The sequence below is a fragment of the Episyrphus balteatus genome, chromosome 1 (assembly GCF_945859705.1).
Source record: "Episyrphus balteatus chromosome 1, idEpiBalt1.1, whole genome shotgun sequence".
NCBI lineage: Eukaryota > Metazoa > Arthropoda > Insecta > Diptera > Syrphidae > Episyrphus > Episyrphus balteatus.
In genome coordinates this window covers 170,244,566-170,258,406 of record NC_079134.1, presented here as the reverse complement: position 1 = coordinate 170,258,406, position 13,841 = coordinate 170,244,566, and the positions used below count along the sequence as shown (strand labels likewise).

Sequence of the window (13,841 nt, the reverse complement as noted above, 5' to 3'; positions counted from 1 at the left end):
GTTGTTCAAAAAAGCTAATAGTTTGGGTTCTGATGGTTGGATATTCAAGATGAACTTAAAATACATATTAAAATTACAACATAGAGACAATCTGCATAAAGTGTTAAATGCAAAATGCATTTATTCCGTTTCTGAAGTACGTCACAAGGATAAAACTTTTGCAAAACATATGTAAGACATAATAACATCATAAAATAACAAATTCATTAATGGCCGCGTAACGTCCACGTTCCATACAAATTTGCCCATTCTCCTTTGAAAAAATTAGAGGGTTTTTTAAATTTATTTAAAGACGATTGAGCGGATGTCTTCATTAATTTTCAATTTTATGTAGCTATAAAGTCCCAAAAACTAATTTTAAATGAAATGTTTTTTTGACATTTGATCTAAAAATATTATTTTTCCGTAATATTTTAATATTTTTTCAACCGAATCAGGAGTCGAAAACTGAAATTTACTTAAAATCTGCTTCAAAAACCATAAGTTACCTTAACGACCAAGATTTTGAGATATCATACCTTTCTATACCAAATATATTTTAGAAAAAAATAATTTTGAAAATAAAAGTAAACGTATTTAAGACGATAAAATATGGCTTTTGAATATTGCATATCGTCGGTCTCATGAGAAAACCTCGTAACTCCATTTTTTTTCAAAAATGACTTTTGAATGCTATTCTTTAGAAAATATGTCAGCGGAGCAACTCAGAAAATTTGGGGTCATTCCGAAAACTCTAAATAGACTTAAATTCAAATTTTGCACAGCGCGTTTCTTCCCAACTACTCTGTTGTTTGTTTACTCTTTCGTCTCTCCTGTAAAATTTTGATTTTGGGAGTTACGAGGTTTTCTCATGAGACCGACGATATGTAGTTTTGCGAAAAAAAAATTTAACGGTGATGAAATTCAACGCCAAAATTACCACAAAAACGCGTTTTTAACCTGATAATATTTAAATATTTCGAAAACTTGACGGGCCAGTGAAATTTTGACTTCAGATTAGGAATCAGCACACAAAAGTCCCTTAGAAAAGTATGGTTTGGTTCAAGCTCCATTTTCGTTGCCGACCAGTGTAATAGAAAAGTAATTCCTAAAATTAAGAGCCATTTTTTTCAGTGCAAAGAAAAAAACACTAAAAAAACAATTCAATGGTACTTTGATAATATGATTCTAAAGAATGTGGGCGGCTTATTTTTTTATATATTTTTTTTTATTAAAGTAACATTCAAGATTACGACACGCGTATCGCTTAAATGTATCTAAAATAAAAAAACACAATCAATTTTTCAACAAACTGATAAAATATTGACAATGATTTGTTTACTTCAAAGTTCGCATTTAACAATAGATGAAGATTGGTTCAGATTAAAAAAAAATTGCACCTTGAGTGTGTGATGATAAGAATGTTTTCTTATCATAAAACGTTGATATCAAAAAATGCTTTAAATAGCTGTTGTACGTTATATGAAAGTGTTTTTGTTTCTATCCCTTTCAAACACATGCTATAACAATTTGACCATAACTGACCTCATGACACAGACACAAATGAAAACTTTGTTAATTTAAAACTCAATGTTTTTTATTGCAAAATATAGAAACAAGTTTTTTTTTTAAATAAAAACATGCAAAATAAACGAAAAGCAAAAAAAAAATTCAACCTTAAAAAACATACAGTTGATTCGATACCATAACATTACTCACGATAATGTTTTTATTTTTGTTATTTTTTTTTTTCTAAACTTTATGCGATAAAGTTAAATTAATAAAAAAATATTTATCTCTCCAGACAAACACCAACAATGAAACCACAGTATTTATGTAAATAAACAAAGTAGTAAAATTAAAAAAAAAAAAAAGTGTTTAAAACATTTTTCAGCAGTTACTGCCCGCTGATTATTATTACTGATCAATGATTAGCAATGTGCACTTACACCCCTGAGTTAACTTGATACAATAATTAGTTATGCATGTGTATGTATAAAACCTTAATTACACTCAAGTTAGCGCCATGAAATAAAATTGATATTATGCAAGTGAAGTACCTACCTAGCCACAGATTATTATAAAAGTGAATTCTTTTTTTGTTTGCGTATATGGGTTTACTTGCAACCTGTTGCTCGTTTATTTCAATAAAAATAAAACAGCATGTGTTTAAGATAAAGTTGGATTATTAGCACTGAATAGAATATATATAAAATATTGTTAGTTAATCTAAATAATAGGTTGAAAATGAGATTACATGTTCATTTTTTAAATCGGAAGAAGAAACGAATGCCATAGTCAAAGTGATTGCTTTGTTTTATACTGAAAACTGAATATTTGATATTTAAAAAGAATGAAATTAACTCAAGGCGTTTGGTTAAAAATGCATAATTGAAAATATGTCCGCAAATAAAATGTTTTTCGAAAACTGATATAATTTTTTTTTTAACTAAAGGTTTTTTTAAATTTTGTTCTTGTTCTTTGGTCGTCCGACTTACGATTTTTCATCGGAACCAAATAAACTTGTATCATCCACCTCAACATGTGGTTCTAATAAGATATTTGTTTGCAAGAACTAGACTGTTGAATTTTTATTTGCTCAAATTTGGCACATATTTGTTACTTTTTACAGAAAGACAGTTTCGTATTGCTATTGGTGTATTTAATTTTTAGGACTTCTTGATCAAAAATGAGTTAAATGCTGAAAACGATGATGGTTTTTTACTTCTTGCCTTTTGTTTCCTCACTTGTTGTATAAGTTGAACGGACTTTTGAAAAATTGTGCACTGGTGTTGACTTCTGTGTTGCGCACAATTTCCCAAGTACAAAGTTAAAGAGGTTGCAAGATAGCGCATCGCCTTGTCATTAAGCTTTCTTGACGGAGCAGTGAGAATTCTCCGAGGTCTTTAACCAAGGCTTTAAACATTTCAACTGATAGGCCATCCGCATTAGCAGTTTTCCTGCGATTTGAGTCTTGAAATTGTTGTTCTCACATCTTGTAGGTTGGGTCGACCGTTATTTTGGCGCTTTTGAGGTGCTATAAATGCAAAACTCTAAAAACAAACATTTATACAAGTGACGCCACGCGTTGGATTTATTTAACTCTAATGTGCTCAATAAATCTAATTTCAATAATAAGCACCGCTTCTTAGGATTTAAATGTCGGTTTTAATTCTTTATAAAATATTCTTCAAATAAAATTTAAAAAAAGCTTCAAATAAAACCATTGTATAAATATGGTTCAAGAAGTTTCCTGTTAAATTTAAAACAATTTAAAGTAATTTTTACATTCCTATTGGATTACATTGTTGCAAAAAGCATAGCAAAGTGTTTATAATTGAACAGCAAACCATGTAATCTTGTCTTCAAAACCCCATATAATAAAGAAACACATTCCTATAATTAAAAAAAAAAAAATTGCCTTTAGCTACCGATTCAGTTTTGCATACCTCTCTCTTGTCCAAGCTACTGCACTGCATAGCACATTCTCTCTGGTTTTGCCTCATTTTCTTGTTAAACAAGGTGAGCGCAAGAAAAACAAGTTCGCAAATCAAAGCAAATACATCAGAACGCGAATGCATTATTACAGATTTCTTGATTTTTATTTTTTTTTTTACTTATTGAAATGCAGCGTACTCCCAATGATGACGCCCATTTGTCGCTCATCGACATCTTCTACCCCCCCCTTAAAACACTTCTCTCGAACTTAATTTTACACCATCAATAGTGCAGCACATCGCTGCTAGTGGTTTTAAATAATGCAAAGATTTTCTTATTGACCCAATGCACTTGCGTTTTTCGCTGAATACTTTAGTGCAAAGCTACTAGGCGCTCAGTATAGTCTGTTACCATCAATATAAATCAATGACGTTCTTGTCGCACGAGACGTCCTAACACAGATCTATATATAGACATCAAAAGCTGTCTGCAGCTGACGTCGTCTTCGTCGTCGTCGAGTCGAAGTCGTGAACAACACAGGGCAGAAGGCACACGTTTTCTTATAATAACCATGGAAAAGACTGCACTCCCTCGAGCTTGAGCAGGCTGTGCTGATGCAATAGCTTCTGACAGCGCCGACCAAACGGACGACTACGACGACGACAACGAACGGGCGCAGCGTAAGGTTCAAAGTCAACATTGTTTCATTGACCTCATTGCTGAGGCGTTTGTATATTTATTTGTCTCCCTCTTGAAAACTGGTGGGGCTTTGGCCGCTAGTGCTGCTGCTTAAAAGATTATGAAGGAATTCATTCGCGCACTTGGGTTGACATCCGGTTGCTGGGAGAACAGTAGCAAGTGGCATTTGTAAAGGTAAATTCTTCTGGTTGGAATTCCACAAAACAGAAAAGCATCTACTGATAAAAATAAAAAAAAAGCTACGAATGTGATGATGATGATAATAATAACAAACAATGATGGTAGACTGCGCATTTAATGTCGTATGTGTAGAAGTTTTTTAGATAGCTGTGGTGTGTCCTCATTGCTGAGAGTACTGCATGTGCTTCTCGTGTTTTTCTCAGAAATCATTTTGGCCTTAAATTTTGCACACACACGTGCTTTGCATGGTAAAATGTGTTTTTTTTTTTTGGTTACGGCATTATTATTGATCGGCATTATTATTATTAAAATTTTGTTATTTTGCATTATGAATTTGTGTGTAGAAATTCTCGGCTTCTTTTAGGATTGGCATTGAATTATTTATAACTTTGTTGTTGTTTCTTTTAGTGGTAAAATTGCGGCCTTGCAAATGTGTTTCTTGCTTGTTTGTGTAGCAATTTAGATTTGTTACATTGTTTATCGCTGCATACTTTTTAACATTTTTAATGTCTTGGAAACATATTTCTCAGAGTAGCTAAGAAGGTTGTAAAGATAGGGTATTTCTGTTAATATAGCAGGGAGAGATGAAGTCAAATTATAAGAACTGTTGATAGTTACGTGCTGCTTAAGTCAGTGATGGGAATCGATTCTAGTTAATTAATGAATAATTCGTCTTATCCTCATTTATGACTGTGCTTTCCTCTGACTTTCTGATGGAATGGGCACCAGTTACAACTCGATTTATAACTCTTCCCATAACTTTTATATTATTAGCAAATTCTAGAAATTGTGTAGACTTTTGAAACAGAGTCCCGGGTGTGTTGTCCACTATCTCTTTTTCAAGAAGTAAATAATTTGGAGGCTATCTTTCGGAGTGGTACAAAATCTAACCACGGCTTTGTCGGTGGTGTTTTGAGGAATAGAAAAAATGTGAGCTGGAGTATAGGTCCGGTGATTATAGAGATTTGAAAAGAAAATTATTTTTGTATTTTATCTTAGAAACAGCTGAAGTGTAATACGGCAGTGATTAAATAATTTTTACTTGCTCTATAGCCATAGCGCAAGTATTGGTTTTGTGTAGAAAAAATAATTTGAGGTTTTATGGCCACCCTGGAAGACCGAAAAATGCACTTTTTTGTTTTAAAATAATAAATCCAAAGCTATGGGCCGGAATATTTTTATTTTTTAACTCAATATAAAAAATATTTCAAGAATAACATGGTAAAATTTTGTTTGAACATATTGATAAATGGCGCCGTTATAATGGTCGCCAGGGAGGGCCTACACACGAAATGCGTGGTCGTTGTCCCATCTGGTACTCGGTTATGGTACATCTAAACAGAAAAACACATAATCAAATTATTTTGAAGTAGTGTGACTACAATGTAGCGTAGCCGTATTCTTTTTGGACCTTTAGAAAAATTATGGTGAGCCATCAAACATTTTTTTTTTCATTTTATATCAAAATTTTTCAAGCAAAAACAAAAATAATGCAGCTATCAAAAAGATCCTACGCCACATTGTAGATATTATAACCAGTAAAAATTTGAAAGCAATCGGATGAATAGTTTCCGAAATCTCGAATGTACCAAGTAAAAAAAAATGTAGTTTCGAGATAATCGCAAAAGAAATTAAGTCAAGCGACCGTAGTGGGCCAATGCCCATAACTTGGCCAATTTTGAATGCTTCGATACGCAATAGGTCTTAATTTGTTCATTACAATTAAGGGTATACTTAAAAATAAATTAAAAAAAAAAATTAACACAAAAAAACCAACATTCCGACTCTAACAATTTTGATTAAATTTGGTGTACGTAATAGTTTTATTTATAGGTACTAACAAAACTGCGTTTTTAGTTTTTGTCAAAGAACGGAAATATGGCGTTGCCGTTTTTTGCAAAAATTCACATATTTTTAAGGTTCTTATATTTCACTAAAGCATAAGCCAATTTATTTCAAAATTTACAGACAGGTAGATATTTATCATTTTCGTGTAAAATGTAAAAAAAAAATTTCTAAAGTTTTATTAAATTAAATTATTTTAACTTTATATTTAAAAAAAAATTTTTTTCTCGAAACTTAACAAAATCATAGATGTCTAATAGATATTTAAGATATCGACACTTTCAACCCAGTCGTGCATTTTATTTTTCTCTGAAAATAAAATATATCGCAAATCCACGAATTACCTTTGATTTCTAATTTACCTCATCTCCGTCGCCCAGCCAAATTTAATGAACTTTAGCAAATTTTTCGTTGATGATCGCCACAAATGCTCAAAACTTTACCGACTTGGGTCAATGTAAACAGGATCCAATTCATTTTTAATTTCTGTAGATTTAGACAATCGCCTTTCAAATAAAATGCACGACTGGGTCGCACGAACTTGCTCTTAGAGTTAAAGTTGCTTAAATTTTTAAGACTTTTTATATAGAAACTTGGAAAAAAAAAATAAAATTCTTTTTAAAAGAAAAATAAAATAAAATCTGAAATCAAATTTCCCTCCAAAACAAGTATGCAGTTTTGATTGATATATCAAGGTACATTTTTAGACGAAAAATTTTCAAAATCGTTAGAGCCGTTTTTTAAAAAACTAATTTTTTATAAATAATTTTTTGGAAAAAAAGTTTTAAAATAAAATTGGTATGCCATTTTGTAGAAATCACTAATGAACATCTAAAAACAAATTTTCAAAAAAATTCAATGTCCCGTTTTCGAAAATTTGATTTTTCAAAAAAAAATTTTCAAAATTTTTTTAAAAATCCAAAAATTATTTTTCTAGAAATATTATTTTTAGTTTATATTAAAATTATATAATTGCTTCTTCACAAAAAATTTCGTTGAAATCGATTTAGCAGTTTCGGAGATAATCGTATTTGAAAAAAACGGTTCTTTGGCAGGTACCGTTAATAATGATTTTCAAAAAAAATTTTTTTCATTGAAAGATAGACCTTAGTTTAAAACTAACATTTTAATTTTTTTAACAAAATCGTTGGAGCCGTTTTCGAGATATTTCAATTTTACTAAAATCGGTATATGACAAGTACCGTTATTTTTGGTCCAAAAAAATTAATTCCAAAAACCCCTCTGGAGAGTCGCAGAATAACGCTACATACCAAGTTTGACATTAATCGGTCCATCCGTTTAGGCTGTAGCTCCTTATACAGACAGACAGACAGACAGACAGACAGACAGACGGACTTCCGGGACCCACTTTTTTGGCATTGTCTACCATCGTAATGTCATGGAAAAATGTTATCTCAACTTTTTTTTTTTGTACGAATGCATAACTTGATATATAGTACCTATATCGCAAGTAAAAACAATACCATTTTTTTACCTCAAGTTAACTATTCCACTTGAGATGAGGTCACACTGCCCATTTTATTTGGATTTAGATTTCTGCACCGATTCCATTTCTCAAAGTTACCGTTGCTTTGTCTCAAATAAACAAATTCTGTTTTCAAATTATAAGCACTCCATTTTTCTTGCTTCAGAAATATGGTGCATGTCTATAAAAATATGTGCAAGCAAGTTAGTTCCCAAGACAATTCAGAAAACCCTTCACTTAGGGCGAGATTTTCTTTTTTAACATTTCTTTTAATTAAATGCTATAACCACTCTTCTTATATGAAAATTTCAAATCTATAATAATTTCTATTTTATTTACTTTGCAGGAACACGACATCACCAAAAAATGTGAAAGCCTCTTTAAAGCCGACTACAGCCTCATTGAGTTAGACAACTCAAATGGGGCTCTATGTCCCCGTTATCCTAGTCGGATTTTCATACCTGAATTTGAAGCAAGCCATTCGAACATGCCAAGCACAAGTTCCGGCATCACAAATGGATTTTCAAAACCCATTATAAATGGGCTTGCCAATGGTATACAAGCTTATGTCACATTTGCCAACACCTCATCTAGCCTTCCACAACAAACACAAAAAACTATCTACGAAGATCTTTATGATGCTGCAAAAATTCGTGAACTCATAACAATGGCGAAATATGCAAGATGTAGACAGCGATTTACAGTTCCTGTGATAATGTATAAAGGAAAATATATTTGTCGATCGGCAACGATATCGGTCATGCCCGAAACATATGGTCGCAAAGTGGTTGACTATGCTTATGACTGTTTGAATGGAGGTGGAGCAAGTACTAGTACAGGCATTGTAAATAACAATAGCAGTAGTAGTGGTAGTAGTAGTGCGACTAACTCAACAACAGAGGATGATAATAACGATCCAACTGACGAATCCCTAGTAAATCAAGCGACCGAACCTTTGCCTTTCTCCTACGATGAAGTAATTAAAAGTGACATTCAATTGTTAAGAGCATTAAACGTCTCGACCATTGTGGACCTCATGGTTGAACAGCGAAAAGTCAAGTACTTTATGACGTAAGTTTCTAACTCTATTTTTCGAAAACTTCTTAAAATTAATAATATTTCTTACTTACAGTGTTTCATCATCTGAAAAGGCTGATCCAGAAAATCATTACGAACAATTTAATATACTTTCGTTGCCATATCCCGGCTGTGAATTCTTTAAGAAATTCCGTGACAATAACTACATGGCAAAGAACCTCTTCTTTAATTGGAAACAAAGTTTCATAGATGCTTCATTGAGTATACCCATCAATGGACCTGCCCATGACATCGATATTAATTGGCAGGAATATAAAAAATGGGATTTGGTTTTAATAACACAAAACTATCTGAAAGCAACACTAAAATGCATTCAGGAAGAGACTTCGGGTGTATTGATACATTGCATAAGTGGCTGGGATCGAACACCGTTATTTGTATCACTTGTGAGACTGTCTTTATGGGCGGATGGCCTAATACATCAATCTTTGAGCCCGCTTCAAATGACTTATTTTACTGTAGCCTATGATTGGTATTTGTTCGGACATCAGCTGCCAGATCGTTTAAAACGAAGTGAAGATATTATGTTCTTTTGCTTTCATGTACTGAAATATATACTTGATGATGATTTTAGTGCAACGGAACCTAGGTAAGTTAAATAATGAGCATAATGATTTTGTCTTAACTTTTGTTTTTTTTTTTATAGTACTAATGTCAGAAGACGTACAAAGACCACAAGCAGCAGCGGCAGTAGTGTTGTTGTTGTGCGCTCAGATGGCGGTGATGAAGATACACCCAAAGAGTAAGTATTATACATTGTGATTGTATTTAAAGTTATTCTAATTATACTGTTAATTTATGTGGTTATTGTTTTGTGATTTGAAATTATTAATTAATTATTTTAATATCCATCCGAGAAGTTCCTTTCTAAATTTAATCGAAATTTAAATTCCGACTCAACGTTTGTTTTTTATTTTTCGACTGCGCCATATCTTAAAGACGGATATCCGTGTGTTTATTACAGCAAAATTATTAATTATTTTAACCTATAAGATTCAGGTTACTTGACAGAAAAAGATTTTTGTACATCGAAGTCTCTGCAGTTTTTCTAATTCAAAAGGCTTCGTTCGTTGGACCGACTGTATTATGATTTCAATTGACTTACGCTTATCAGCTAAGCAATGTACAAAAATAACATTATTGGACTTAACTTAGCTTTCTTCTGTATATAAATCATTTTTATCAGGTGGAATTGTTATTTAAGAAAGAAGACAGATGGTGCCATCTTTTTCTTCCTTTAATCGGAACATTTAAGATCTCGATTGAATCAGAACTGCTAAGTATGCACTTAACACCAGTGATCCGCCTGTTGTGTTCGCCGGGTTATACTGAGAAAGGGCGTATCTCATTCCGTAACTCGATTATCGCCAAACGATTCGTTTCGACGATGATGCTCATTTCCATAACTTCAATTATCACAATCGTCGATATCGGTTTTTTTTTTGCTTTCCGAAACTTGTTTATATTTTTAAACGATTTTCATGACAAAGAGCGATTATGTAAAACGAGAAAGTCGTTTGGCCAATCTAAACCGAAAAAAATATTTTTTGAGTCTGTTATGAATTCTATTAAACGCAATAATATTATGAGTGCTAAACGAAAACGAAAGTTAAACGATAAGTTAATGGCAGTTGTAAAGATTAACGAGTATAGTTGAAGTAAAACGATTATCAAAGTACGTAGTTACATTTCAACGAAAACGATAATCGTTACAAAATATTACATTAATATCACCGTCGATGAGAGGATGCAGTTGAGGGTTTGCAGATTTCTTTGGATGCTTTTCTGACGAAGGAATGCACTTGAAGTGCATTCATCCCTCCCTATGTTTAAGTTGATAGTCGTGTGACGATGCCTAGTTTCTTTTTGACAAATGTTGCGATCCTCCGATTAATCCTTTCGATATGTTGTCTTGTATTCTCGGATATCGATGTTTTTCTATCTTATCACGTTGGTTTCGCTGATGAGGGAGGGCGATGTCTGTATTGTTTTTCTTCATGAAAAAGTTAAATGATCTCCTCTGTTCCAGGCTGTACAATCAATTGACCTTGTACGCCAGTAAATATAACCTTACTTGAATCGGGCCTTGTTCTCAATGCTTTACTTTGCTTTCGTTGGTTTTTCTTTTTTTTCAAAACGTCCTTGAAAAGCAAAGTACTTTGATTTATGCAAGATTGGCAATAACTTTGTCAGATAATGTTTGCTATTTAAGCATCCTAAATTTGTCTCTTCTTGGTGACATGATTTAAAACCTTCAATATAAAATGAGGAACGCAGCAGTCGTACTGCACGAATGGAATTTTTAATTATTTATTTTTAATCCTTTCTTGCGCACTCAGTAAAGATTGTGGCATCAAAATCTTTTCAAACATTGGTCTCTCTGGACAAGAAATCAATAATAATTTTTTTTTGTTGAAATATAAGACTAGCGTAGTATTTGTAGTTGATCGTGATTCGTTAGTAGCTGTTGTTTTTTTGGGTGTAGATCAGTGTTTTTGGATGTCCGAATTGTGTTGATAACACAAATCTATTTTTTTTTTAAGTCAAACAGATTCTTTAAGTCAAGCAGATTCTTTAAGTCAAGGAGATTGTTTAAATCAAACAGATATGACAATACTGTCTTTGATCGTATTCATCATTGTATGCCGCATGTACCTCCCAAGGTTCTTAGCCAAAACTCAAACTACAGACACAAACAATTTGTAATACAAATTCAATTAAACTTCTTAAAAACCAATGTTTACCTCTAACCAATATAATTATGCAAATATTTACAGAGACTTTACTTTCGAAGACAGCAACGATAGTAACTCAAATCCTTCAAACTGTGATATGTTAGTAGCTGATTCTGTAAGCAATGTAAACAATAGTTGTAATCCAAGTAATGCAAGTAATACGAGTAGTTCGAGTAGTATGAGTATTGGAAGTAATACGAGTACTGTAAATAATGCAAACAGCCCCCCAAGCAATACAAATAATAATCCAAACAACACCGCAAATAGCCCAAGCAACAATTTAACTAGTCGTTCTCCAAACCCGAAAAGGTAATAATAACTTTTTTAATTGATTGCAACCTACTTTAATTTATTTTATTTATTTATATTTTTGTAAAGAATAAGAACTAGTCCAATATCTGTTCCTGGAAGTAATGCCAATCGACAGCGTCAAGAGTCCACATCATCTGTTGGTAGTTGGCAAATTGTCACTGAAGCAGGAAGTCTCGACTCAAGTACAAACAGCAGCTACATAAGCCAACAGGATGCACCGAATGGACCTAGTACTTCAAATGCTGCCACAGATCCAAAAGTCACCTTAACACCGTAAATACTATCTCTTTTAATGAATTATTTTATATACATTTTTGTAATCAAAAATTTCCTTTTTTCCCCAGTCGAAAACAACGCCTTAATGCTGTTCGCGCTATTTTCATTCAATCGTATGGAAAAACTATTGGTCTAAAATTCAAAGAAGGTTCTTCCATGAATTTAACTTCATTCATTGGAACCCTAGCTGACCAGCTATTTACGTAGACTAGAAGAGAAGAAGGTGCCACATTAATAAAATAATAAAAAAAAATAATCCCTGTTCCATGCTGTTATAATGCCGAGGATTAACATTAGGATACACAAAAAAAAAAAAAAAAATGAAAAAGAATAATGTTATTATTAATTTCAAGCGATTTATTTTTATATTATACAAACACTAATGTTTTGTCTCATTATTATTTATTTTTACTTCTTTTTTTTAGCCGTAAGCGATATCAATTTATAAATAAATAAATAATTTCTGTATTCTGTTAGATTGGAGAGTGTTCTTGAAAGACTCTTCGTGTTATTATGATGTTAAATTTTGTTTAAAAACTAAACTTGCAATAGTTTTTTTTCTCCCACACTAACACTAATTTGTTTTGTTTGTTTTTGCTCTTTTAAAAATAATGATAAATTAAAAAAAATAAATAATTCAGAGTGTGCTGATTTAAAATATTATTCATATTATCCAACTCGATGTAAAACCTTTGAGTTTTCTTCCTACAAAAAAAAAAAAATGTATTTAAAAGAATGTTGTGTTTGTTAGAAGAGTTTTTTTTTTTTAATTTTGTGCATAAAAGGAAATTATTAAAACAAACGATATTATTAGATCGATATTTAAAGGAGAACATTATATACAAATACATAACAAAACAAAATCACATCAAAAAGTGCTGCCCAAGTTCTTGTAGAACTAACAGCCCTATTCTGCTATCCATCGGGGGGAAAAATCGCTAAATATTCACCAATTACGATTCTGCTATTCATCGGGGGGAATCCAAACTCACGTCGGTAATATCGGTAATGTTGTTCAGTATTCCACTAATCACGTGAATGAACTTGCTCCATACATTTGCAATCCGCATAAAAAATGTTGCGGATCTGTCACTTTTGTTTGTAAAAATAAATTCACCATCGTTGAAATTAAGCAAAATGCCACTTTTCATAAATTTTTAATTATTTCTTAACATTTAATCGGCTGCTTTTATTTTTTCTATGCAAATAAACACAAACAAAAAAATTTTTTTTCCTTTCAATTTACTTCGTCGCCATTTTTTTTTTAATTTGACGTTCACCTGGACGTCAAATTGAGGGATGATAATGCAGTTTACCCGATGGATAGCAGGATGGGAAGGTAGAGTTAAAGTGAACCGAATGTGTGAATCGGATCTGAGATTCACGGGAACAGCAGAATAGGGCTGTAATTCTTAATGCAAATAGTTTTTTTTTTTTTTAAATAATAATGTACCATTGCATACGAGAAACAAAATAAACAAAAAAATAGTATTTTAACGAGACAAAAAATAAAAAAAAAAACAAATTACACTAATATTTAAGAGAACACTCTTGTACGATTATACTGCGAATTATTATTGTTGTATTTTGTATGTAAATAAAAAAACAAAATAATGGTTTTATTTTTTTGTAAGAATGAAATTTATTTTTTGTTTTTATTAATTTAATGTAAAGGAAACAACAGAATGAATTAAAAGAGATCTCCTGCTCTGATTCAAGCATTAATTCCGTTAACTTTAGGACTCTGGAAACAAATCGACCGTTAATCCACTTAACTGCTTTGCAGCTGATAG

At 31.9% G+C, this 13,841-nt stretch overlaps 1 protein-coding gene across 3 annotated transcripts in view; it reads left to right on the top strand.

The window, feature by feature from the left end:
* Nucleotides 1-12,944, top strand: part of LOC129906681 (myotubularin-related protein 14) — a 29,665-nt gene extending 16,721 nt beyond the window's left edge. Inside the window, exons 1-8 of one of the 3 annotated variants that reach the window (XM_055982562.1) lie at nt 4,526-4,544; nt 7,974-8,698; nt 8,760-9,314; nt 9,372-9,467; nt 11,269-11,427; nt 11,503-11,769; nt 11,839-12,045; nt 12,117-12,944. In XM_055982562.1, coding sequence (XP_055838537.1) covers nt 4,542-4,544; nt 7,974-8,698; nt 8,760-9,314; nt 9,372-9,467; nt 11,269-11,427; nt 11,503-11,769; nt 11,839-12,045; nt 12,117-12,255 — 2,151 coding nt within the window. In that variant the 5' untranslated portion in view covers nt 4,526-4,541 and the 3' untranslated portion in view covers nt 12,256-12,944. Of the gene's footprint in view, nt 1-4,525; nt 4,545-7,973; nt 8,699-8,759; nt 9,315-9,371; nt 9,468-11,268; nt 11,428-11,502; nt 11,770-11,838; nt 12,046-12,116 lie in introns of those variants that run through there. The other 2 variants (XM_055982561.1, XM_055982563.1) reach the window with 2 other exon arrangements.
* Nucleotides 12,945-13,841: the final 897 nt, after the last annotated feature.